We start from the raw sequence: 27,116 nt of genomic DNA, 5'->3' as shown, positions 1-27,116 counted from the left end.
GGCCTCAGTCCTGATCTGAAGAGCGCATGGACGGCTGCCATATAGCTCACACGACTTTGCGGCTTCCTGCCTTGAAAGTGCGTTATATCGACTAGAGGGGGGTGAATAGGTGATTTTTATGAATTCTTCACTGAGGAATTTGCCGGTGAGGAAATTCCTTAGCGAAGAACTACTAGCAGCGGAATAAGTACTCAGAAGTAAGCATAACAGAATACAAGCATGGTCATCAAGATGAAATGAAGACAAGCACTGAGTACAGAAAGCGTAATCACAGGATAACACAAGGTGAAGACAAACAGACTGAAGAAATTGATCTGAGGAAATTGAGAAAGTCCTCAGTCGAAGTCTTCAAACACAGATATGAACAAATACTCAACACAGTAATGAGGAAATGAAAGGGTTGAGGAAATAGAACCAGTTAGGTTGGTGAAGACAATGATTTGATAGACCAGTTCCAACTGCTGTCTCAGTTGTACGTCTGGTTGGAGCGGCTGAGTAGTTAAACTCGAGGACACACAGTCCCGAACACCCAGTCACTGAGCACGCAGCTCAGGACACCCAGTCCTCACCGTATTCTCCTTGAACTAAGGTCACACAGACCTCGTCCAATCACTCGTGGTAAGTCTTCAGGCGACTTCCAAACCTTGACAGACTTGGTCACTCGGCGATCCACAATTCCTCTTGGATGCTCTAGACCATGACGCGTAACCGTCTGGAAGAAGCACAGTCTTCAAAGGTAACAAGCGTCGGATCCACGTAGGATCAATTTCTTCAGTGATGCTCAATCACTTTGGGTTTGTAGGGGTTTGGTTTTGGGTTTTCCTCACTCGATGATTTTCGCTCAAAGTCCTCGGAGGATGGGTTGCTCTCAAATGACAAGTGTCAAGTTCTCTCGGAGCAGCCAACCAGCTAGTGATTGTAGGGGGCGGCTATACTATTTATAGCCTAGGGAGCAGCCCGACATGATAAGACATAAATGCCCTTCAATGATATGACCGTTAGGTGGATAAGATATTTTGGGACAGCTGGCGTGCAGCACATCAATGGTCGGAAATTTGACTCTTAAATTCCTCAGGGCTATCATGTTCCTCACTGTGTAGGCAATTCGCACTGGCGAATTCCTAACTCCTCAGTCAGAACAAATTCATCAGCGACCAGAAGAACTTCGTCTCTGTCACTGAAGAAAGTGACTGAACTGTATGAGATTTCCAAAGGCTTCACTCGAAGGGATTGGTAGGTGTAGGATTTTGAGTTGAGCATCACATGGAAATTTTTCCTTAGTATTTCCTCGACCCCCTTTAACAGTACGGTGTTTCCTATGACTCAAGAAAGAGAAAATGAAACTACGAAAACAAAAGTCTTCACGCTTCATGTTCCACAAATGAATACCAAGTCTTCAAGGTCACACCAATTTCTTCACTTTCAAAGTCTTCAGAAAGTCTTCAGAATATCAAAGTCTTCAGTCGAAGAACTTCATTTTTAGGGGTCGACTTTCTCTGTAAATATCAAACTCCTCATAGACTTATAGACCTGTGTACACTCACAAACGCATTAGTCCCTTAACCTATAAGTCTTTAATACACCAAAATCACTAAGGGGCACTAGATGCACTTACATGCCTTGCGCCGCGGCCTTGTGTGCACAGGGTCTCCTCGGGCGGCGGTAGGGCTAGAGTCCGTCGGCGTCGTGACGGGGCTGGATCTGGAGATGGGTTCTCTCGTTGTGGGACTAGGCCTCGCTCGGTGTGCTTCCATGATCCAGGGTTCCAGTGCCTACACAAGTACTCCATGAAGTCCGGGTGCCCCCTTGTACTCCTCCAGCCTCCGTGTCACGGCAGCCGTGTCGTGCTCGCCGATGGCCTTCTGCAGCATCCCCGCCAGTTGATCCTGTGGTTAGAACTTAGAAGTCACAACCGTCGGGTGTAGGCCGTTCTGCTAGGCGGCGGCCGATGTGTAGATGCCTAGATGGACAGATCTCTCTTCTCTGTAGTGTAGTCTGAATGTGTAGTTCTGTAGTCATGTGCAGTTTTGTTCATGCTGATTTTAGTTACTACTCCTTGACTCACACTATACTACAGATGGGATTATGAACACTATACTACAGTTTTGTTCTTGCTGTTAGTGTAGAAGAGTTTTGTACTTCATACTGTTTCTTACTGACTGAGTGTTGAATTACTTATGTTTCTTGTTGTGTTCATTGTCTGATTGTAGGCCTCGGCGTGTCAAGCACAGCATCAACAACCCATGGACAAGCTGCCATTGGATGAAGCCGCTTTATGCTTGAGTCAATTGGACAATACGGCGAAGACCTGGATGGTCCTAGTCCTTATGAAATGGGTGGGCCATACTTGAAGAAGAGGAAGAAGAGAGTGAAGGATTCCTTCAAGGCACACAAGGAACATTGGGAGCTCACTGGATGTACAATCATGTACGATGCATGGACAGACATAAGAGGAAGAGGGGTAATGAACTTGGTGGTTCATAGTGCTTATGGTGTAGTTTTTCTTGATTCTGTGGATTGTTCAGCTGCTAAAAAAATGGTAAGTACATCTTTGATCTTGTAGATTGTTGCATAGAATAGATTGGGGAGAAACATGTAGTTCAAGTAGTGACTGATAATGCAAGTATGAATCAAGCAACATCTAAGTTGTTGAACGCAAAGCGCCCCAAGCAAATTGAGTTAGATGGATCATTTGAAGCTGGGCTTGTAACTTGCATGGAAAAAATGGTTGAAGATGTTGTCCTTCAAGACAAAATCAATGATGAGCTTGTGGCATATCGAAAGGAACATGGGACATTTGGAAGAGAAATTGCCAAAAGGCAGCGGAGAAACAAAAGCTTTGATCCAGGTGCATATTCACATTTTTATCAATTCTCAAATCTGATCTTACAATGGTTTATTAACTATGGTTTTATACTTTTGAATGAAGCTCAATGGTGGTCCAGTCATGGGTCAGATTCACCAAATCTCAGAGTATTGGCGATGCGGATTTTGAGTTTGACATGCAGCTCCTCCGCTTGTGAGAGGAATTTTAGTGTTTTTCAGCAGGTAAGAAAGAAGTACAATTTATCATGTTCTCAACTTCTCATATTAGTGCCCTTGAAAAATATTTGCCTATGTTATGCTAGCAAACTTGATTTGTTCTCAACTTCATAGAAGTGTCCTGTTGTCCGTGTTGTAAATGTACGCAATCCTAGTGTTCGTGTTGCTTGATATGAATTGATGGCTGGTTTGTGCTGTACAGTGTATAACTTTCCTTGATGTAGAATATATTTCCTTGCTTCCTTACTGTGATAACATATTTGTTTCATTGCAAACTTGCCATGTTGCGTACTTGGTTGCTGTTACCTATAGATTCACACAAAGAAACGCAACAGGCTGCTTCATAATAAAATGAGAGACCTTGTTTTTATCAAGTTCAACTCCAAACTCAAACAAAAGAGAAAGATGACAAACAGGGACCTGATTGTGGACCACACATTTGTAGATGTTGTAGAAAATGAAGATAATGAGTGGATCACAGGTATTGTGCCTCATGAACCTGATGAAGTTGTAGAAGTTGCAGCATCAACATCACAAGGAGCAGTTGGTGCATCAAAAGGAAAGAGAGCGTCCCAATCTCGCCCTCGAAAGAAGAAAAAACTGCTCCCTGTTTTTCGTGAAGATGAGTTGGAGTCAGCTAGTTCTTCTTCTGAATCGGAAGATGATGCCATGCATTCACCATCTGGTTCATCAAATGAGAGTGATTCTGAATAATTTCCAAGTTGTCGCTGTATTGTATTGTTTACTTGTTGGCTTGTTGCCTTGTTGGCTAGTTCATCTTTAAACTGATATGTTGTACTATTGTCGTCCTATGGCAGTTGTTGTTGCCCTTCTAGTTTTTTGGACAAGTAATTTCGCATGTGTTGCTATGGACTGTTGTATTGTTATGTTCTCCGTCTAGTTCATCATAAAACTACTATGTTGTATTGTTCTTGTTGTTCATCTTAATTAGTTATGCATGTATGGCTCCTGAAAAAAAATATTAAATGTTGAAATCCTTATTTTTTGGGATATATTTGGCTTTTTTTTAAACGCTATTTTGAATATAGCACGCTGTAGCATGCTATAACTTGTATAGCATTTGAAGAAGGGCCACGCTATTTTAAATAGCACGCTATTCAAAACATTGGTTGGATATGATAGGAACGCTGTAGCATGCTATTTTGAAATCCGTCGTCTGCCGCCTCCGCCATCGCCATAGCGCTGAGCTTCGAGCGCCGCATCGCCATAGCGCTGAGCTTCTCGCCCCGTGCGGCGCTCGAAAGGATAGACTTCTTTTTTCCCTTTATTTACTGTCGGGCACGAGTGTGGACCCACATTGCAACCCTTGACTTATCCGTCCGGATAGCGTCGTTTCCATGCCGTCCCGGTTTTCACGCGTGCTGTAATGTACCACCGGGACAGGAGCATGCTGTACCGATAAGCCAGTGTTACTTCGCACGGCTCCGTCACCGCCAATCACTGTTCCACTGTTTGTATACGTTGGGTATATATAGGATCGCATTCAATCTTGTATGGAACGCGTCGTTGTCTGATTGGCAAACGTTCCGAGAGCAGGCGAGCCCGTCCGCACAATCGCCGTTCTCCTTCTCTCCTCATCAATTTACTTATTTACTGTCGTTGAGTACGCAGCTGGTTCAGTACGCCGCTGCATTATAAGAGCAGGCTCCACTGCTTAACTGAACACCACAAACACTACCTGAAACAGTAGCTCAAATCGATGGCAACCACCCTGCACTCTCATACTCTCAGTCCAGTTCCCAGTCCCACGCCGGCCGGCCGTTCGTCCGACATGCACTGGAGCGACGAGGAGACGTCCGTTCTCGTGGACGCTTGGGGCCCGCTGTACCTCGGCCGCAACCGAGGCTCCCTCAGCATGGAGGACTGGGACTCCGTGTGCAGCGCCGTCGACGCACACCACGCCGCCGCCGGGCTCGACTTCAAGCGCAACCCCGCCGGTTGCAAGAGGCGCATCTTTACACTCAAGGCTCGGTACACGGAGGAGGCCGCCAAGGGGCAGCCGACGTCGGCGTGGCGCCACTTTGCCCACCTCCGGGCGTACCTGGCCGACCCCAGCGGCGGGCCTCCGGGCTTCGCCGCAAAGACGTCCGTGAAGAAGGAGAAAAAGGTGGAGGAGGGGAGTGGATCGGTCGGCACGACGAAGGTCCCGGCGAAGCGCCGGTTTTCGAGCCTACGGGACATCCTGGCAAAGACGCCGGCGACCGTCAAGGAGGAGGAGGTGGTCGGCTGCGGGTGTGAGTTGGTTGGGGGTCCGCCGGCGGGGGTGACGAAGCTGGTGGCGGAGATGAGGAGGCTGGCGGAGGTGCACGAGCGCGTGGAGATGGAGAGGCACAAGTTCATGAAGGAGATGCTCAAGATGAAGATGAAGGAGGAGATGGAGACGGAGGACGTGAAGCTGGAGCACAAGAAGGTGAAGGTGGAGAATGAGGAACAAGTCCACGGCAACTAACATCATGGTAAAAACTAAATGATCTCTATCGCATTCCCAGTCCTATCGCGACAATATAGTTTGTTTTCTTCTTCTTACGCTTGGTTTCCACTGTATTTTGTGTGCAGAGGGACAGGGGATTTGATCTGCAGGCTGAAAATCCAGTAGAGGAGTAGTGTTTGTGCTTCACTGTATCTTGTTTTACACCTGGTTTTATTTACTGCATTTGTGGTTGTACTCCGCACTTACCATGTACCGTAGCTAGTAGAGTAGTAATTAGCAAACAAGAATCACCCCTAGATTCCATATCAATGTACGCATTTTAAATCAGTATAATATCCAGTGTTTGTGTCTCGATCGAGTTGAATCATGAAGGAATTGCAAGGGGCTGAGAGTTGGGAATGCAAGGGAAGGGAAGATCGATCCCCAAATTCCTAATCCTAAGAGCATCTTCAGTCGCGTCTCCATGACAGCCCCAGGAGCCATCGCCGTTAAAAAAGTGTCCCAGTCGCACCTCACAGGCTCATTTTGCGTCGGATTTAGCGAAAACTACAGCCAGCACACGCAAGGCGATCCCAGTGAATCGGAAGGCAGCTGGGGCGCCTGCACTATTTTTTGGCTGCAAAAGGCCCACTGTCAGCCTCTAATCTCTCTCTCCCTCCTTTTCCTGACTAGGGCCACCACCCCTTCTCTCCTGCATGCAAAAATCTCCCCTCTCTCCCGCATGCCCGCCGCCCCTTCTCCTCCACACTCCACCAGCCCTTCCTCGCTCATCCGCCGTCGCGGCCTGCGCCAGCTCGGGACAGGCGAGTGCGGCCGACGAGCGGGCGCGGCCAGGGCTCCACCGCGCCACCCGAGCTCGCTACTTCTCCGGCCGAATCCCACGGGAGCTCGCTCACCTCGCTGCTGCTCGACGGGCGCGGCCTGGGCTCCACCGGTCGCATCCCGTGGGAGCTCGCCCGCGTACCGCGGCTCACCTCACTGCTGCTCGAGCGGGCGCGGCCTGGGCTCCACTGCGCCACCCGAGCTCGCCGCCTCTCCGGCCGAATCCCGCGGGAGCTCGCCCGCATACCGCCTCACCTCACTGCTGCTCGACGGGGCCGGTGTTCACGCTGCTGTAGGCCACGCTCCGGCAACCGGCCTTTGCCTCCTCACCGCCGCTGGTTGCGGCCGCCTCCTCACCGCGCGCCGGCCTCTGCCTCCTCACCGCCGCACTCTGCGTCGGCCCGGGCGTGCCAAAGCCGCTGCAGGGCGAGCTCGAGGAGCGGTGGCGCCCGGCCGCTTCCTCGCTGCGCGCCACGTGTCCTCCCCGTCGAGGTGCTTGGGGGTGTACATGGCTGAACAAATTTGTCCCTCAAACCCAAAACTTGCACCGGCGCAACCCCAGCTGAACGAAAAAACGTTCCTGAAGGGGCACAACGGCTGAAGATGCTCTAAACCAGGAGAGGGGAGGAACGCCTCTTGTTTGAACTCAAGGCGCAGCACACACAACAGGCACGGTTGGACCAAACCTCCCCCCTCCCCTCCCCTTCCCTGCGACTGCGACGCACCGCTCTCGGCTCCGTAGGACGGTAGGAGTCGCCGACGCAGGTACGGCACCACCGCGAGACGCGCCTATATATATTAGACGCAGCGCAGGGCCTCCGGGGTCCGACCCCGAGGGCCAGGGCCAGCGACGCACCCCCGTCGCTCGCATTGATCCATCAGACTCAGACGGCAGGCACGCACACCCACGCCTCCCTCCCTCCCTCCCAAAGCCAGCGCCCATGTCCGCCATCGCCCACCGCCGCCGCCGCCCCGCGCCGCCCCCGCCCGCCTGGACCCCCGAGCCCTGGAGCGACGGCGAGACGGCCGCGCTGCTCGAGGCCTGGGGCCCGCGCCACCTCCGCGCCGGCGGCGGCCCCCTCCGCACCTCCGACTGGCGCGCCTGCGCCGCGGCCGTCACCGCCCGCCGCGCCGCTGACGGCCGCGCGCCGCGCACCGTCGACCAGTGCAAGAACCGCATGGACTACCTCAAGAAGCGCCTCAGGGCCGACCGCTCCAGGCCCTCGTCGCCGCCGCCGCTCTCCGGCTCCCTCCGCCGCCTCGCCAAGCTCCTCCGCCAGGCCCCCTCGGTCCCGCACCGCCTCGCGCCCAAGGTCGAGCGGGAGGACCGCCAGGAGGACGAGGAGGAGACCGGCGGGTCTCCCCTCTACCGCGACTGGCCGCCGGTGCCCAAGCGGCGGAGGACGGCCGTCTCGTTGTCGCCGCTGAGCTCCTCCGCGGAGCATCACCACGGGAATGGAGGGGCGGCCTGCACGGAGGTTGCAGTTGCTCTGGATAGGCTGGCGGGGACGTACGAGCGGGTTGAGGCGGCCAATCAGATGGAGGCGACACGGCTGGAGGACCGCCGCCTGGAGGCCATGCGGGACCTAGAGATCGAGCGCATGCGGGTTCTCGCCGACGTCGCCATCTCCACCTCGGACGATACACAAACCCCAGCCACCTCCGCCGCCATCTCCACCTCCGCCGATACACACACCTCAGTCGCCGCCGCAGCCGGCGGCGGCCTAGTCGGTGAGTTCTCTCTTGTTGCCTGAACCCATCTGCTCATTGTCCATGGTTAATGATTGTTGATTCGCGTTTGAATTTGGACGCAACATGCCTGCAACTCTGCAATTCCTGAGAGCACCAGCTTATGCATCATCATGAGCAATGAGATCATTAAATTTGGTGAGACATTCATTATTGCTAGAAAACAGTGTGCCTCGGCCTCAAATTAGCCTTCAGTGATTCATTCATAAGATAATTTTAAGATGCGATGCTATTATTTCTAATCAGACTACTCATGTGCGACAGTGCAAGGTTGCTTTCTGCCTATGCTCTGTAGTCTGTTCCATCTCCAGTAGAACACCAACTGCAATATTCACTGAATACTGTTAACAAGTAATAGCAGTAATCTGTTCATCATGTGCATGATTATGTAGCTTGAACAATTAGGAATCATGTGTTCAGGATTCACGGTTGTCTGACATTCTTGTTTGTCTTGTGCTTTTTGACAGAGGAACTAGTACAATAGACTGGTCATGGTAGAGCCCTCCAGATTCCAGATCATCTTTTCAGGAGATCATTGCAGCGTGGAGAAGCCAACTGACGTGATGATGCCCTTACCAGAAGTTACATGGGTTTAGGTTACAGGAAAAGCTTAGCCAGGTATAGGATAGCACATGATGAGACTTTTTTAAGTTCAATGATTGCGGGTTTTACAGCGGTGCAGGACGAGGGACTCGATTGCCTGAATGTATCGTTCTGTTCTTTGGGACTCGGCCAGTCATGTGGGCACACGGTAATTTACTGCTGTAACCCCCTTGTGTTTCCAGCTGACGAACCATTCGGCTGTGAAACACTATCGGTAAATATGATGTTTTGGGTACTTCTATGAATTCCGGAAGACTGCTTTACTTCTGTTATGTGTTTGCCTGCTGTTGCTGTGTGCAATCTTGTGCAGCTTTGTGCGTGTGTGCCTTTCCTCGCACATTGCTCTAGTATAATTGATAAATCTTTGTCAGGCAAACAAACAAAAGTTCCTCGCCTCTCTTAACCTGGAAAATGCACAGCAGCAAGCTGGAAACGGGAATAATTATTAATTTGGCCCAATAATTTGAATGTTTCAGAAGCTCTGGCACTTTTTCTTTTGCGGGGTAGAAGCTCTGGCACTCTGTTACTGAGCCATCCGACGCCGATTGGCTTTAATATTTGTGGTGAATCATGGTAATCTCGTTTAGTGAAATCGTTTTTATGCCTTTTGCCATTTGGTGGGTGCTTTTGATATATATTTTCCGAAAAATAATATGTGAAAGTTTCTCTGGTTTGAGATAAAAGCTTTAGAACTTTCAAATTTCGGGTAATCTTTGCCGGATGTTAGCTATATTCATAAACTTGTGTTTTTTTTGTTTTGCGAAAAAACTTCCGACCTATTCATCTTCAATCATTGTAGTACAACAAAAACCAGAAATAATAAAAATTACATCTAAATCCGTAGACCACCTAGCGACGACTATGAGCATTCAAGCGAACCCAAGTCGCGTCATCGTCATCGCCCCTCCCTCGCCGGAGTCGGGCTAACCTTATTGTAGTAGACAGTAGAGAAGTCATCGCATTCAGGGCCCATAGGATCAGCGCACCAGAACAACAACAGTCGTCGATGAAGAGTAGCATAGACTGAAAGGATCCAATCTAAAAACACACGAACGTAGACGAAAGACGACCAGATCCGAACAGATCCACCAAAGACAAATCCATCAGGGACACCTCCACACACCCACAGGCAATGCTAGACGCACAACCGAAAAGAGTGCTAGGCGTAGAGAAGCATCTTCAGGAAGCCGCCACCGTCTCGCCTTCCTGAATAAGGCACAAAACCTAACAAAACCCAAAGAAACATCCAAAAATGAAGCCCTCCCATCGGCAAAGATCGGGATCCACCCGTTCCCATGGCCCTAAGGCCACCGGAGACGAGACGGACCTGCGGCGGTGGGAGGCAGAGAAACCCTAACTTTTTTTGACGGGAGGCAGCGGCCATACACTTGTGTGTTGTTGCATGAATGAGAGGAGGGTGAAGGGTAACCTTCCTATGGGAATGCATGGATGCGGTAAATGTAGTGTTTGTATTTGTTGTATTTGTGGAGTTAGTTGTGGATTATAAGATAGTTTGCCAATCATAACACCAATTCTTTTTGCATCTATTTTGTGCACTAGCTTGTAAAATAAGGCTGACCCAACAATGTTCATCAACCGCAAAGTAAGAGCATCTATAGCCACGATTATCAAATCCGGCGCTTTATACGCTCCGAGTACGTGCCGGACGCGTCCGTGGACAATGACCGGTCCGACCTCAAACTCTCGCCCGCACAACCGCGTACCTCATATCCGGCATCATAAATCCGTATTACACATGCAACGTGAAACTAGTCTACGTAGATCATCAACGAAACAAAAGGGCATCCAAACAACGAACATAGAAATCGGCAGCAAACAGACACAAAAATGCACATAATCCACTTTACATCATCCAAAAGATCATTGCGGTTCATCGCCGGACAGGTTCTAAAGTAAAACAACTGAAAAACGAAAATATAAAACGGTGGGCATAGCTTCTTCACCACTTCCTCACCAGCCCTTTGCCCTTCCAGTTGTTGGTGCAGCTGTAGGTGTCCCCGGCAGGTGGTGGATTATTGGAGTCATTGGAGTCGGAGTTGTGGTCATCAGAGTCCGAGCCATGGTCGTCAGATGAGGAGGAGGAATTCGAGATGACGATGAGGCCCTTCATCCGCCAGAAGCCCGGTCCTGCTACTGCTTGAGCTTGGTCACCCTCGCCGCATGCGCCGCTGCCTGTGCCGCCTCACACTCGGACTAATCAATGGCTATCCAGAGTGCCTTGGCATTCTTCCTACAAAGTCGACGAACGCCCGTCTCCGCCGCCATAAGTATACCAACCGTAGATCCAAGCGAGGAACCGCTCCTCCTCGTCAGGCGCCGCCGGCAACCCACATCGGCGGCGAACGGATTGCTCTGCCGCCTCCAACTCCCTTGCTCGCTGCCTCTCGCGGTGAACGGCGTGCGCCTGCGGTTTCGGCATTCGCGTCCATGCAGGCGTTGGAGCGGGCATTAGAACCCACCGCTGCGCTTGCAGAGCATAGACCAGTGATGGAGGTGGGCGACGGAGGGGCGACATGGGTTGAGGAGCCCTCGCGGAGTTGTGCGTCGGTTGCTACTTGTGATAGTGTTGGGATTTCCCTGAAGAGGAAGGGTCATGTACTATAGTAGCAAATAGTAATTCCCTTAGTTAAGAACCAAGGTTTATCAAACCAATAGGAGACTCCACATAGACAAACGTAAACAATACCTGCCCACACACAAACAAATGCTTGCACCCCAACAAGGCAAGGGGCGTCACTCCCCTTGTTCTTGTCCGATCGCAAGGATTAAATCTGGTGGTAATAGATATAATAAATAAAAAATAAAAGATAAAAGAAAACAACAAGGAAATTACAAGTTTTGTTTTATATAAAAGTGAATGGACTCGGGGGTCATATCGTTCACTAGAGGAACCTCTCTCATAATAGCAACGGAGGTAAACAAATTACTGTTGGAAAATTGACAGAATAGCTCATAGTTATGATGATCATCCATTGCATAATTAATATCTAGGTATTACGTCCGTGAAAAGTAGACCATTAAACTTACTGACGTCTACTACTATTACTCCACCCCAAGACCGCTATCCAGCATGCATCTCGAAGTATTAAGTTCATGACAAAGAGAGTAATGCTTTAAGCAAGATGACATAATGTAGACAGAATAAGATCATGCAATATGTTCAAACCCGTCGTTTTATCCTTAGTAGCAACAATACAATACATGCCTTGCAACCTCTCCTGTCACTTAGTAAGGACACCGCAAGATTGAACATACTACTATGCACCACTCCCTTTGAAGATCTAATCATTAACTTGGATAAAGAAAACTCATAGATCGGAAAGCATACATAGCTATAAAATTACACATAAATAAATCTCATAGAAGACTCAAATACTTTCAATGAATAATCTGGTCATAAATCCACAATTCATCGGATCCCAACAAAATGCACCGCAAAAGTTTACATCGGATTGATCTTATATGATACCATTGTATTGAAGATCAAGAGAGAGGGAGAGAGAGAGAGAGAGAGAGAGAGAGAGAGAGAGACTCATCTAGCTACTACTATGGACCCATAGGTCATCTGGGAACTACTCACAAATCATCGTGGAGGTAGCAAGATTGATGAAAATAGCATCCCTAATGGTTTCCCCCTCGGGCAGAAAAATAATATATGATATGATAGTAAAAATATGTATGAATGATAATATAATAGCATGAAAAAATAAAAACTTATAGAAACATTTAAGACGTATCAAAACCATTCTCCTAGGGGGGCAAGTAAGAAGGAAAAGTAGGCAGACTCTCTCTCCCCCTCTCTTCCGGTGGCGCCAGAATGCCGCTATGGGAACCGTCATCATCACCATCGTCTCCAATAACACTTTCATCACCATGGCCACCAACATCCCCTTCATCATCACCATCACACTCCTCTCCTCCATGTGCAGGTAATTTCTTGTTGGCACATGGGTGGATCCGATCCGGGTGATGAAACATCATGTAATAGTGTTAAGATTGATGTAGTATTAACATCTGGTGTTTGAGAATTATTGTTGCTCTAAATTTGTTGTGACCAATGCATATTACTAGGGCTCGAGTAATATGATTTTCCATCTGAACCATGTTTGCCTTTTGCGTGTTTTTGTTCATGATCGTACCTAGAAGTTGTATGCACTTGTTATAGTTTCTAATTAGCAACCTCGAAGGTGACAGACCGGGGTATCAAAGGGATGGCTATTATCTAAGAATCACATGTATTCATGGAGTGTTAATGCATTGTTCTGGTTGACCCGCAAGATCACCTTAATAACCCTTAGTTTCCTTAGGGACACTAAAGCAAGGGGGTTGGATTGTAGATGAGAGACAAGTTCCTTTTGAGCATGTTCCTCAATTTAAGGAATATATGCCTATATTGTTTGAGATAATCTTGGAGTCACACTGGTAATGCACTAGTATCGATTTATTCTGTCTCGACAATATCCACTACATGCCTACATTTTCCATCACCGCTTGTTCTCTTTAAAAATACTTGATACCTGGAAATTACTAGGTATTTGTTGCTTGTTACCATGCTCTATGTTACTCTGTTGCAAACTACACCAAGCAATCAACTTGTTTACTTAGTAAGGTAAACACTAAAAGTGCAAAGATAGTTTTGTGACTAACACACATAACTTGAAATAGTAGGAAACCTACCTTTAGCTCCCACGGTGTACAATACTCAATACTTCCACATACACACTGGAAAGTGCTACAATAATTCCCTACACTTGAGGTTTTTTATCTTTCTTCACCATGCAGGATTTAGAATCTCTCCGGGCTAGAGATCTTCAGTGTCCAGATGCAAAAGATGTCGCAAAGATGTATGAGCAAGGGTGTAGTAGAGGGCATGTTTCAGCGGTGAGACATGAAACATTGGATGAATAAGGTTGTTGAGTGGCAAGTCCAACTTATAGGTTGCTGGTCTAATATGTTTCACAATCTGATAAGGACCATATAACTTGAATGCCAGTTGAGTACATGGCATGTTGACCAAAGAGCTTTGTGCATAATGTTAATGTTTGAAAAAATAGGACCCCCAATAGTAAATTCCCTTTGTGACCTATCTCTAGCCATATCAAGCTTAATTTTGAGCTAAGCTCGGTCCAAATGTTGCTGCAAATATTGGGAGTACACATGCCTTGAAGGAAATATGTCCTAGAGGCAATAATAAAGTTTTTATTTTATATTTCCTTATTCATGATAAAGTTTTATTATTCATGCTCGAATTGTATTGATCGGAAACTTAAATATATGTGTGAATACGTATACAAATATCGTGTCCCTACTAAGCCTCTACTAGACTAGCTCGTTGATCAAAGATGGTTAAGGTTTCCTAACCATAGACATGTGTTGTCATTTGATAACGGGATCACATCATTAGGAGAATGATGTGATGGACAAGACCCATCCGTTAGCTTAGCATAATGATCATTCAGTTTATTGTTATTGCTTTCTTCATGTCAAATACATATTCCTTCGACTATGAGATTATGCAACTCCCGGATACCGGAGGAATACCTTGTGTGCTCTCAAACATCACAACATAACTAGGTGATCATAAAGATGCTCTACAGGTACCTCCAAAGGTGTTTGTTGAGTTGGCATGGATCGAGATTAGGATTTGTCACTCTGAGTATCAGAGAGGTATCTCTGGGCCTTCTCGGTAATACACATCATAAGCCTGCAAGCAAATGACTAAGGAGTTAGTTACGAGGTGATGTATTATGGAACGAGTAAAGATACTTGCCGGTAATGAGATTTAACTAGGTATAAAGATACCGATGATCGAATCTCGGGCAAGTAACATACCATGGACAAAGGGAATTATGTTTGTTGTGATAATGGTTCGACCGATAAAGATCTTCGTAGAATATGTAGGAGCCGATATGGGCATCTAGGTTCCGGTATTGGTTATTGACCAGAGAGGTGTCTCGGTCATGTCTACATATTTCTTGAACCCTTAGGGTCCGCACGCTTAACGTTCGTTGACGGTATAGTGTTATATGAGTTATATGATTTGGTGACTGTCGTGGAATTAACACCTCAGATGTCCTCATGAAAGGACTTAGTCGTGGAGCCATCGCAACGGGTTAGCTTGAAGGGGTTAAACCGGACAAGGGACACATGAGTTTATACTAGTTCGGCCCCTTCAATGAAGGTAAAAGCCCACGTCTAGTTGTGATGGGATTGATTGGGGTTCGATGACCAGGGAGCAAATATGCTTGCCTGAGTCTCGAGTTGTAGTTTCTTGTCCCTGAACCGCCGTCGGGTTGTCCCTTTATATACATAGGTTGACGCCCGGCCGGTCTACAGAGCCCCGAGGCAGACTCATACAAAGTGTCCAGCTCGGTCTCTCCTTTCCTAACTTACATTACAAGTTACATAGTCATGGCGGTTTACCACTATGGGCCCTAATACGCCTTTGGGCTCCGGGCCTCTAAGATTCATTAGTAAAGCGCCATCTTCTGGATCTTCATGGGCTTCAGCATAGTCGAGGGTGAACCGGGCCCTCCTGGCCGGTTTACACTCAGTAGTTATATCCCCAACATTAGGCCCCAGATTGATTTGAACCTGTTCATGTCAATCTTCAATACTTTAAAGAAATCTTGTGAACATCTTCTTATATTCTCGTAAACCGCCATATTGTCTTCTCCTGTAAACGTTGTTAAACCGTCGTGACGTCATCCTCTGGACACAGCAACGGCCCATCATGACATCATCTCTGTATAAAAGGATTAAAAAGATTCCCCTCATTAATGGCGTCCCAAAAATCGAGGCGACAGGCGTGCCCTCTCTGCCGCTCCAGGCTCCTCGATTCTCGCGCCTGCCCTTTATCCTTTTCTCCTTATGAATAAAGCCCGAGGGTCCTGTTCTTTCTTCCCCTTCCGTGCCTTCTTCTTCCTCGCGACGCCCAAGCTCTGAAGCTCCGCCGCCGCCCTCGACCCTTGAGAACTGCATCGACAAAGGCCGCTGCATCAACCTGAAACGGACCAGAGTTCGCCGCATCCCTCCGCAGTAGATCTGCTGTGGTAAATTTTCTCTTTCCCGCATCTTTAGATCTGTGCTAGGGTTCACGAGTTCGTCTATACAGTTCTTCGTTTTTCCTTCTCAGTTCTTCGTTTTTCCTTCTGCCGCGGTTGCTTTGATCCCATAGTAGTGTAGATCTCGTGCGATAGTTACTCCGCATCCATTTTTAATACTAGTAGATCTTCCCTTTCTTCTGTAGAGCACACGACCTTCTCTGCCCTGCTTAACGCCATTATAAGTCGCAGTAACTTTTCTTTACTGAAGTGTGGTAGATCCAAATAAATTTCATCACTGTGTGGAACCTGTTTCTGTCAACACTTAGCAAATTTTCATCTCTGTCTCCTCCGCCAAAGGGCGGTTTAAACTTTTAGCAGTCGGTGATCCGCCACCTATCATTAGCCCTCGCTTTAAACCGCCATTTTGATCTGAATAGCAGTTTCCGGTTTATCTCACACATATACCTTGATCAGATTTTCCGGTTTGACACCAATTAATACTCTTGAACCGTCCGTCGTAAACCGGCCTTCATTTTATCTTTACAGTTTGCTGTTTCAAGATGACCAAACAATTCGCTGCTTGCAACTGGGTTCCGTCCCGGATTACGGAAACGCAGATCAATGGATATGTAGTGACAAGTGCTTTAGCTTCAAAGAATGTCCTTCACTGGCGAGTTCCTGGCCCTGAGTGCCCTGCTGAGCCTCAAGATGGAGAAGTCATTGCTTTTATGCAGCACTTAGACCGGGGCTTCAGCCTTCCCGGTTCAAAAAATTTCCGGGATGTCCTTGCCAGCTTTCAACTCCATCCACAAGACATTGGACCAAATTCCGTGTCAAACATATGCAACTTTCAAGTATTTTGTGAAGTTTACCTTCAAGAAGAACCATCTGTCGAGCTGTTCCGGGACTTCTTCCACTTAAACCGCCAAACCGAGTTTTCTGATGGCCCTAACACAGAACTTGGCGGGGTATCAATCCAGAAGAGGAAGGAGGTTGATTTCCCACATGCATCACACCACAGTCATCCCAAAGACTGGAACCAAACTTGGTTTTACTGTCAGAACACAGCCCCTGCTGAAGAGAATCCCTTGCCGGGTTACCACCCTCATCGGCATAGCAATGGCCACCCGTTACCTAAACGATTAACTGCCAGAGAGAGGCAAACTTATGCCCCTCGACTCGCCAAGCTCCGGGCTCTCATGGCCAATGGATTAACTGGTGTTGATCTTGTTCGCTGCTGGGTTAAGTGGCACATCCTGCCCTTAAGTTGCCGCCCTGGATTAATGCATGAGTATACCGGCAACTCCAACGATCCTCAACAGTTTACTGAGATAGAGGTGACTGATGATGAAGTCACCGAATCAGCAAAGATGTTAGACGAACCCATCGCCATATGCAGTCAAACCGGGCTGGCTCCTTTTTACGCCGCCAACAAACCGCCAATAGTAAGTCTTTTAACCTTGTATTTTCTTGATCCGACTCCGCTTTAACATTGTTCTAATAATCCTTTGTTTAACTTTCCAGGCCAACAACTCCTTTTGGAAAAAGAAGGCTTCAGAGAAACCGAAAAGAGCTCCTCGTGGCAATAGTAAAGCTATCAAGAAATCAACCAAAAAGAAGACCAGTGAAGTTGCTGATCCGCCCGAAGATGCTGAAGATTCGGATCAAGAGGTAGAACTTGACTCCCTTGGCTCCTTTTTCATACATCTTATTAACAATGACTATCATCAGGATGATGCGGAGGTCAGCCGTGCGGACCATGTTGAGGTAATCTCTCTTTCCTCCGGTTCAGATCTTGTGCCGGTTCAAAGATTTTGCTGTGCAGTTCAGAAAGTGAAACGCCCTCACCCTCTTGCTTATTTGGATCCAAAATTTTCTTTAAAGAAACAACAACCTGAAGGGCACCACACAACCCGACACAGTGGCCATCAAGTCACCTCTTCCGGTTTACCGGATACACCAACCTGGAAGCATCGTCCAGAGGTTACTTGCTCTCCCGAAAAACGTTATCCTTTGAAGGGTTTCTTCCGATACCCACTTAATCCGTCTGATCCAAATTACTAGGCGTCTTATAACTCGTCTGGCGGTTCATCAACCACACAGCTGCCTCCCCTCAAGACCGTCACTGGGTAAGTATATTAATTTTCAATCTGTTTCTTCATGCGTCGGTTTATAATACAGATCTTTATTTTGATGTCGTAGTGCTAAGGCTCGATTGAGAAAGAAAGCCAAGACCAGTGGTCCCTCTGACGACGTTGAACCGGAGAAGACCCCAGATAATGCTGGCGAAAATACTGATAATGTCATGGATGAATCCGCTCCACAAGATCCAGCTGCTGATGCCAATGCGCCGGAGGCTGATCCGGAAACACATCTTGAAACATCAAGTCCACATGCCACGCCTCCAAGTCCAATTGCTGATCCGCTGGGTTAAACTGCTAATCCGCCAAGCCCTGCAGCCAATCCGCCAAGCCCTGCCATCAAACTGCCAAGCCCAGCCAAAGACAAGGTCAATCCATCGAGCCCAGCCAAGGATGATGATGACGTTGTTGTTACTGGTACTGCTTACACCGCCCCAGGCAATCCAATTGCTTTATCAAAGCACACTGCGAAGGATGAATTTGCAGCTATGGGAAAGGGGAAGGGGAAGACCGATTTATTAGACTATGTTAACCTTTCTGCTCAGGATCTTCATTCCGGATTCCTGAATCGGCTTTACACCAGCCGAGATTATGAAGCCAGTTTAGTGAATCTGATGAAGGAACGTTATGAGGTAACCTTCCAAACACCATCTTATTTCTGTACATTCACTGTATTGTAGCCCCCAAGGGCCGGTTTATCTCTGAAAGGTAAACCAGGTCTTTAAGATGAAGAACACTTTGACTTCGTAGTCCCCAAGGGTCGGTTTGTCTTTTGAAGACAAACCGGGTCTTTTATATTCCATACTGTACCTTGGATCAAACACACATTAGCCCCCCAAGTGCCAAGATTAAAACTTGTATTGATCCTTGGGACTTTTAAAATAATTAGTAGTAAAGAAGCAATCCGCATTAGCCCCCAAGTGCCAAGTGTATAACTGGTTATATGCTTGGGACTTTGACAATATTTAAATGCTCCTCCTCTGTCTGTAACAGGCTGATATAAACCGCTAAGGCACTCAAATTACCGATCTGCAAGAGAACATCAAGTCTCAGCAAACAGAAACTTCCAAAGCTAAGGATGAACTCAAAACTGCTTTAGCAGCCATGGAGCAACTCAAAGAAGGGTTCAAGACAGAGCGTGTCAACTGGGAGACTGAGAAGGAGGCATTGCTGAAGCGGGCGGAAGACGCCGAGTCAGCTCTTAAACCGGTGACAGAAGAGCTATCTGGGTTGAAGCGCCAAGTGAATGCCATGACTTCTGCAGTGTTTGGTAAGTAGTTTTGCCAAGACTTCTTGAATGACCATGCTTGTAATTTGCCGGTTTAACATGAAATTCTTAAACCGTTGTAGGTAGTTGCATTGCCCATCTGGGTTCTGATATGCAGATGAAGCTGAAGGCAGCGTACACTCTGATTGAACAACTATATACCGGTGCCCAACGGGTTATCTGTGCAGCTTCATACAACAATCCGGCCCCCACTTTGATCAAGGATACTCTGGCAAATTTATCCGTAACACCAGCGCATGTAGAAGAGATGAATCGATCTGCTTCCAAAGCCGGCGCTTTGTTGGCACTTACCTGAGCCAAAGCATGGATAGCTTACCTTGATCCGGTGGATATTGCCAAGTGCTTCCCCAGTGAACAAGAGAATGGGGCTGAGTTTGACAACGAAGCCCTCAAAGCTGTGACAAGGGAGATGCGCCCTCTGGCAAAGAAGCTAACTTGACGGTTCACCGGTCTTTCTATGATGCCAACAACAAACGGGTTGAGACTATCATACCGGAAGTGCAAAATCTCATTCCGCCAATCCGTAAGCACGCTTACGCCCCTGATGTTGATCCGGCTGAACTTATAAGTGAAGAGGCTGTCTTTCAGGCTTTAACCCGGATTGACTGGACCACCACTGACTTCCAGCTACTGGATGAAGAAGAGGAAGTTGAACCGACGCCAGATGATCCATCAACATCACGTCAACATGGTGATGAACCCTGATCCAGCAACCTGATTGATGTGTCATGAACTTTGATCTGTGGAAAGAAACAAGTCCATATTTTGGGCCTTGAAGCGCCTTGTAATAGGCTAGTTAAAATACTTTGATCCGCTGCCATCGTGCACGGTGATATACTTTGCTTGATCCGCCATGCCGATTTCAATGCTGGCTTATATATCTTTACAATATTTATGCAATCCCTGTGTCTGCATGTAAAATAGCTGTCCTGGCGGTTTACCGCTGGACGGGTCATAGTGCCCAAGAGAAAGCCTGGTTAATAACCAAAGCGGAATAAATATGAAATAACTCATACATGTGATATGGAACCACTTAATAAGGGTGGAAGCTCAAATTTCTAGCTATTAAGACCCTTACTCTACAATAATAGGATGAATAAGTCATGCCGGGTTATAATGAACACCAGATGATCATACTGGCGACATATAGTCAAAGCTAGGCCGGTTTAACAAACACCGAATTGATGAGATGGTCTGACAACTTATAGCTGAAAACCAAGCCGGGTTAACAAACACCGGGTTAACATCATGACTGAAAAGCCACACCGGGTCAAAAGAACACCGGTTTAAAACAAAGTCATCAAGAAAGGTGAAAACTTAGCAAGAAAAGAAAATAAGAAACCATATAGTCAAGGCTTTTCAAGGGCGGCCAGGCCCAAATTCGAGGCTTTTCATGGGCTGCCAGGCCACTGAGTTAAACCATTTTGCAAAGCCTTTTAAGATGGGCCTCCAACTAACCAATCGTCGTTTTAACTTTGACAAGTTCAGGGTCTGTATAAGATTGACTTGTCAAACATTCGGCGGGTTGTGCCAGGATTACCTGGATAGGAGTGGCTTACTTGATGAAGGCAGGTTAACCCGGGGTTTTAGGTGAATACACGAGGCTTCCAAGCCGTGGGTCGATACCCAATTACAAGGGTCCCTTCAAGCTCTTTGTGGCTTTTGCACAAAAGAGCCCCCAAGTAACTTTGTGAGCTGTGCTCAATGGGTGCCTATGTTTGAGCTGTGTATAACATCCAGACTCTCTTTGGCCCCTTGGGTGTGAAGCTCCCAAGCTATGTTGTGGCATGATAGCCGGTTTAATGGATAAGGTGAGTCATCACTTTGAGAGCAGAAGCCCCCTTGTAATCCAGAAATATTGGAAGAACGGCAGAGGCCCTGCTTGTAGTAGGGATGCCAGTTTATTATATTGATCATAATATATACATTGTCATAATATGTACATAAGGAAAGCCTATGGCTCAAGTGTAGTAAGGCCGAAGGAGAGCTATGGTCCATGGCCGCCGGGTCTCCTCCTCAGAACTGCGTGAGTCTTCTCGAACATCAATGAGGTAGTATGATCCGTTGTGCAGATTTTTGCTGACCACAAAAGGTGAAGGAAATATGCCCTAGAGGCAATAATAAAGTTATTATTTATTTCCTTATTTCATGATAAATGTTTATTATTCATGCTAGAATTGTATTAACCGGAAACATGATACATGTGTGAATACATAGACAAACATATAGTCACTAGTATGCCTCTACTTGACTAGCTCATTAATCAAAGATGGTTATGTTTCCTAACCATAGACATGTGTTGTCATTTGATTAATGGGATCACATCATTAGGAGAATGATGTGATTGACATGACCCATTCCGTTAGCCTAGCACTTGATCGTTTAGTATGTTGCTATTGCTTTCTTCATGACTTATACATGTTCCTGTAACTATGAGATTATGCAACTCCCGTTTACCGGAGGAACACTTTGGGTGCTACCAAACGTCACAACGTAACTGGGTGATTATAAAGGAGTACTACAGGTGTCTCCAAAGGTACATGTTGGGTTGGCGTATTTCGAGATTAGGTTTTGTCACTCCGATTGTCGGAGGTATCTCTGGGCCCTCTCGGTAATGCACATCACTTTAAGCCTTGCAAGCAATGTGACTAATGAGTTAGTTGCGGGATGATGCATTATGTAACGAGAAAAGAGACTTGCCGGTAACGAGATTGAACTAGGTATTGGATACCGACGATCGAATCCCGGGCAAGTAACATAACGATGACAAAGGGAACAACGTATGTTGTTATGCGGTTTGACCGATAAAGATCTTCGTAGAATATGTAGGAGCCAATATGAGCATCCAGGTTCCGCTATTGGTTATTGACCAAGAATAGTTCTAGGTCATGTCTACATAGTTCTCGAACCCGTAGGGTCCGCACGCTTAATGTTACGATGACAATTTTATTACGAGTTTATGAATTTTGATGTACCGAAGGAGTTCGGAGTCCCGGATGAGATCGGGGACATGACGAGGAGTCTCGAAATGGTCGAGACGTAAAGATCGATATATTGGACGACTATATTCGGATTTCAAAAAGGTTCCGAGTGATTCGGGTATTTTTCGGAGTACCGGAGAGTTACGGGAATTCGCCGGGGAGTATATGGGCCTTATTGGGCCATACGGGAATAGAGGAGAGAGGACGAAAGGAAGGAGGCGTGCAGCACCCCTCTGGTCCGAATTGGACAAGGGGTGCGGCCCCCTTTTCCTTCCTCCTCTCCCCTTCTTTCCCCCTTCTCCTACTCCAACAAGGAAGGAGGGAGTCCTGCTCCCGGTGGGAGTAGGACTCCCCTTGGCCCGCCCCTCCTAGGCCGGCCGCCCCCTCCCCCCTTGCTCCTTTATATACGGGGGCAGGGGGGCACCTCTAGGGACAACACAAGTTGATCTACGTGATCGTTCCTTAGCCGTGTGCGGTGCCCCCTCCACCATATTCCACCTCGGTCATATCGTCGTGAAGCTTAGGCGAAGCCCTGCGCCGGTAGAGCATCATCATCATCACCATGCCGTCGTGCTGACGGAACTCATCCCCGACACTTTGCTGGATCGAAGTCCGGGGATCGTCATCGAGCTGAACGTGTGCTGAACTCGGAGGTGCCATACGTTCGGTACTTGGATCGGTCGGATCGTGAAGACGTGCGACTACATCAACCGCGTTGTCATAACGCTTCCGCTTACAGTCTACGAGGGTACGTGGATAACACTCTCCCCTCTCGTTGCTATGCATCACCATGATCTTGCGTGTGCGTAGGAATTTTTTTGAAATTACTACGTTACCCAACAAAAGGTCCTTCCCAAGGTGGGGATAACTTGTGCATATCGGTCTGATCCTGGATGAGCCGAAGCACTAAGTCTCCTTCTTGAAAGGTTCGTGTCTTAACCTGGCGGCTGTGGTAACACCACAGGTCTTGTTGATAAACCGCTGACCGAGCCAGAGCCATGTCCCGTTTCTCATCTAACAGGTCCAACGCCTCTTGACGCGCTTGCTCACTGTCCGCTTCAACATAATTGGCAACCCGGGGCGAGTCATGACGAATATCACTTGGGAGGACAACCTCAGCCCCGTAAACCATGAAGAAAGGTGTATAACCTGTGGATCAGTTTGGGGTGGTGTTTATACTCCATAACACAGATGGTAACTCTTCCACCCAACAACCCGGCGTCCGCTTCAAAGGAACCATAAGCCTGGGCTTAATACCCTTCAAGATCTCTTGATTTGCCCTCTCAGCTTGACCATTGGACTGGGGATGAGCCACGGACGCTACATCAAGCCGGATGTGCTCTCGTTGGCAGAACTCCTCCATCTCACCTTTGAAAAGGTTTGTGCCATTATCTGTGATGATGCTATGTGGAAACCCAAAATGGAAAATGATCTTTTTGATAAATTGAACCGCCGTGGCTGCATCACACTTGCTGACAGGCTCCGCTTCAACCCATTTAGTGAACTTGTCAACCGCCACCAACAGGTGGGTCTTCTTATCCTGGGAACGCTTAAAAGGCCGCACCATATCAAGCCCCCAAGTGGCAAACGGCCAAGTGATAGGAATCATCCATAGCTCCTGAGCCGGAACATGAGCTCGACGTGAAAATTTCTGACAAGCGTCACACCGCTTTACCAGATCCTCCGCATCAGCATGAGCTGTCAACCAATAGAACCCATGACGAAGAGCTTTAGCCACCAGGGATTTTGAACCGGCGTGGTGACCACAATCCCCTTCATGGATTTCACATAGAATCTCTTGTCCTTCTTCAAGGGAAATACAACATTGAAAAACGCCTGAAACACTGCAACGGTGTAACTCGCCATTATGAATAACCATGGACTTGGACCGCCGGATTATCTGTCTAGCAAAAACCTCATCATGTGGTAACTCGCCCCAGTTTAAATATGCCAAATATGGAACCGTCCAATCCGGAGTAGTGTGTAAAGCGGCCACCAATTGGGCCTCCGGATCAGGAACAGCTAAATCCTCCTCTGTAGGCAACTTAACAGATGGGTTATGCAAGATATCTAAAAAGGTATTGGGTGGTACCGGTTTATGCTGAGATCCCAGCTGGCTTAAAGTGTCTGCTGCCTCGTTTTTGCACCGGTCAATGTGCTCCACCTGATAACCCTTAAAATTCCCTGCCACAATATCCACCTCGCGTTTGTAAGCCGTCATTAGTGGGTCCTTAGAATCCCAAGTACCAGAAACTTGCTGAGCCACCAGATCAGAATCTCCAAAACAGCGAACCCGGCCCAAGTTCATTTCCTTAGCCACCCGGAGACCATGGAGTAAGGCCTCGTACTCAGCTGCATTGTTAGTACAAGGAAACATTAAGCGGAGAACATAACAAATTTTATCACCTCGAGGGGAAGTAAGAACAACTCCAGCCCCCGAGCCCTCCAATTGCCTGGATCCATCAAAGTGAATGGTCCAATATGTATTATCCGGTTTGTCCTCTGGTGCTTGTAACTCGGTCCAATCATTGATGAAGTCAACAAGTGCCTGTGACTTGATTGATGTCCGAGGCATATATTTCAATCCGTGCGGGCCAAGCTCAATTGCCCACTTTGCAACCCGGCCAGTCGCCTCCCTGTTCTGAATTATATCACCCAAAGGAGCTGAACTGACCACTGTAATGGGATGGCCTTGAAAGTACTATTTGAGCTTCCGACTTGCCATAAAAACCCCATAAACCAGCTTCTGCCAATGCGGATATCGTTGCTTTGACTCGATAAGTACTTCACTGAGGTAGTAAACTGGCCGTTGAACCAGGTATTCCTTACCAGCCTCCTTGCATTCCACCACAATCGCCACGCTGACAGCACGGGCATTAGCAGCCACGTACAATAACAAGGGCTCTTTGTCAACTGGAGCAGCAAGAACCGGTGGTTCAACCAACTGTCGCTTTAAGTCCTCAAACGCCGCATCAGCTGCATCACTCCAGACGAAATCGTCTATCTTTTTCAACATATGATACAAAGGAATCACCTTCTCTCCCAAACGGCTGATAAACAGGCTAAGGGAGACAATTCGACCCGCCAGACGCTGAACATCATTGATACACTTCGGTGTATCAAAGATGTAATCGCTTTAATTTTTTCCGGATTAGCCTCAATACCTCTGTTGGACACCAGAAAGCCTAGGAGCTTGCTGCTAGTCTCGAGCTTGCATTGGTTTCCCCGAAGAGGAGAGGATGATGTAGCACAGTAGCGTAAGTATTTCCCTCAGTTTTTTAGAACCAAGGTATCAATCCAGTAGGAGGTCATGCGCAAGTCCCTCGTACCTGCACAAAACGATAGCTACTCGCAACCAACGCAATTAGGGGTTGTCAATCCCTTCAGGGTCACTTACGAGAGTGAGATCTGATAGAGATAATATTTTTGGTATTTTTGGTATAAAGATACAAAGTAAAAAGTAAAAGCAAAGCAAGTAAATAAAGTGATGGAGATTGATATGATGAGAATAGACCCGGGGGCCATAGGTTTCACTAGTGGCTTCTCTCAAGAGCATAAGTATTCTACGGTGGGTGAACAAATTACTGTTGAGCAATTGACAGAATTGAGCATAGTTATGAGGTTATCTAGGTATGATCATGTATATAGGCATCACGTTCGTGACAAGTAGATCGAAACGGTTCTGCATCTACTACTATTACTCCACTCATCGACCGCTATCCAGCATGCATCTAGAGTATTAAGTTAAAAACAGAGTAACGCCTTAAGCAAGATGACATGATGTAGAGGAATAAATTCATGCAATATGATAAATACCCCATCTTGTTATCCTCGATGGCAACAATACAATACGTGCCTTGCAACTCTTTCTGTTACTGAGTAAGGACACCGCAAGATTGAACCCAAAGCCATGCACTTCTCCCATTGCAAGAACTACCAATCTAGTTGGCCAAACCAAATGGATAATTCAAAGAGACTTGCAAAGATAACTCAATCATACATAAAAGAATTCAGAGAAGATTCAAATATTATTCATAGATAAGCTGGATCATAAACCCACAATTCATCGGTCTCAACAAACACACCGCAAAAAGAAGATTACATCGAATAGATCTCCACGAGAGAGGGGGAGAACATTGTATTGAGATCCAAAAAGAGAGAAGAAGCCATCTAGCTACTAGCTATGGACCCGAAGGTCTGAAGTAAACTACTCACACTTCATCGGAGGGGCTATGGTGATGATGTAGAAACCCTCCGTGGTGGATGCCCCCTCCGGCGGAGCTCCAGAACAGGCCCCAAGATGGGATCTCGTGGATACAGAAGGTTGCGGAGGTGGAATTAGGTTTTTGGCTCTTGTTCTGATCGTTCGGGGATACGTAGGTATATATAGGAGGAAGGAGTACGTCGGTGGAGCTCCGAGGGGCCCACGAGGTAGGGGGCGCGCCCAGGGGGGCGCCCTCCACCCTCGTGACCTCCTCGGAAGCTTCTTGGAGTAGGGTCCAAGTCTCCTGGATCACGTTCGGTTGGAAAATCACCATCCCGAAGGTTTCATTCCGTTTGGACTCCGTTTGATATTCTGTTTCTTCGAAATACTGAAAAAGGCAAAAAAAAGCAATTCTGGGATGGGCCTCCGGTTAATAGGTTAGTCCCAAAAGTAATATAAAAGTGAAAAATAAAGCCCAATATAGTCCAAAACAGTAGATAAAGTAGCATGGAGCAATCAAAAATTATAGATACGTTGGAGACGTATCAGGCATCCCCAAGCTTAATTCCTAATCGTCCTTGAGTAGGTAAATGATAAAAAAAGAATTTTTAATGCGGAGTGATACTTTGGCATAATTTCAATGTAAATCTTTTTAATCATGGTATGAATATTCAGATCCGAAAGATTCAAGACAAAAGTTCATATTGACATAAAAATAATAATACTTCAAGCATACTAACAAAGCAATTATGTCTTCTCAAAATAAC

General features: G+C 47.1%; 2 protein-coding genes and 1 long non-coding RNA gene across 3 annotated transcripts; all 3 read left to right on the top strand.

The window, feature by feature from the left end:
- The first annotated feature begins 2,771 nt into the window (after positions 1-2,771).
- On the top strand, positions 2,772-3,451 carry LOC123094916 (uncharacterized). Its single transcript, XR_006446030.1, has 3 exons — positions 2,772-2,848; positions 2,930-3,048; positions 3,355-3,451. It is a non-coding gene; the product is annotated as an uncharacterized lncRNA (long non-coding RNA).
- Positions 3,452-4,741: 1,290 nt separating this feature from the next.
- Positions 4,742-5,821, top strand: LOC123094914 (trihelix transcription factor ASIL1). Its single transcript, XM_044516784.1, has 2 exons — positions 4,742-5,519; positions 5,620-5,821. Exon 1 carries the CDS (start codon positions 4,763-4,765, stop codon positions 5,510-5,512), a length of 750 nt encoding a protein of 249 aa, XP_044372719.1. The 5' UTR covers positions 4,742-4,762; the 3' UTR covers positions 5,513-5,519; positions 5,620-5,821.
- A 1,152-nt stretch (positions 5,822-6,973) lies between these two features.
- Positions 6,974-8,913, top strand: LOC123094913 (uncharacterized). Its single transcript, XM_044516783.1, has 2 exons — positions 6,974-8,047; positions 8,533-8,913. Exons 1-2 carry the CDS (start codon positions 7,258-7,260, stop codon positions 8,547-8,549), a joined length of 807 nt encoding a protein of 268 aa, XP_044372718.1. The 5' UTR covers positions 6,974-7,257; the 3' UTR covers positions 8,550-8,913.
- The last annotated feature ends 18,203 nt before the right edge of the window (positions 8,914-27,116 follow it).

This window comes from Triticum aestivum, chromosome 4B (assembly GCF_018294505.1).
Source record: "Triticum aestivum cultivar Chinese Spring chromosome 4B, IWGSC CS RefSeq v2.1, whole genome shotgun sequence".
In the NCBI taxonomy this organism is placed as follows: domain Eukaryota; kingdom Viridiplantae; phylum Streptophyta; class Magnoliopsida; order Poales; family Poaceae; genus Triticum; species Triticum aestivum.
This window is presented reverse-complemented; position numbering and strand designations above follow the sequence as displayed.

Bases quoted from the DNA above. Each gene is read 5' to 3' on its own strand.
- LOC123094914 (XM_044516784.1), top strand. From the start codon at position 4,763: ATGGCAACCACCCTGCACTCTCATACTCTCAGTCCAGTTCCCAGTCCC.
- LOC123094913 (XM_044516783.1), top strand. From the start codon at position 7,258: ATGTCCGCCATCGCCCACCGCCGCCGCCGCCCCGCGCCGCCCCCGCCC.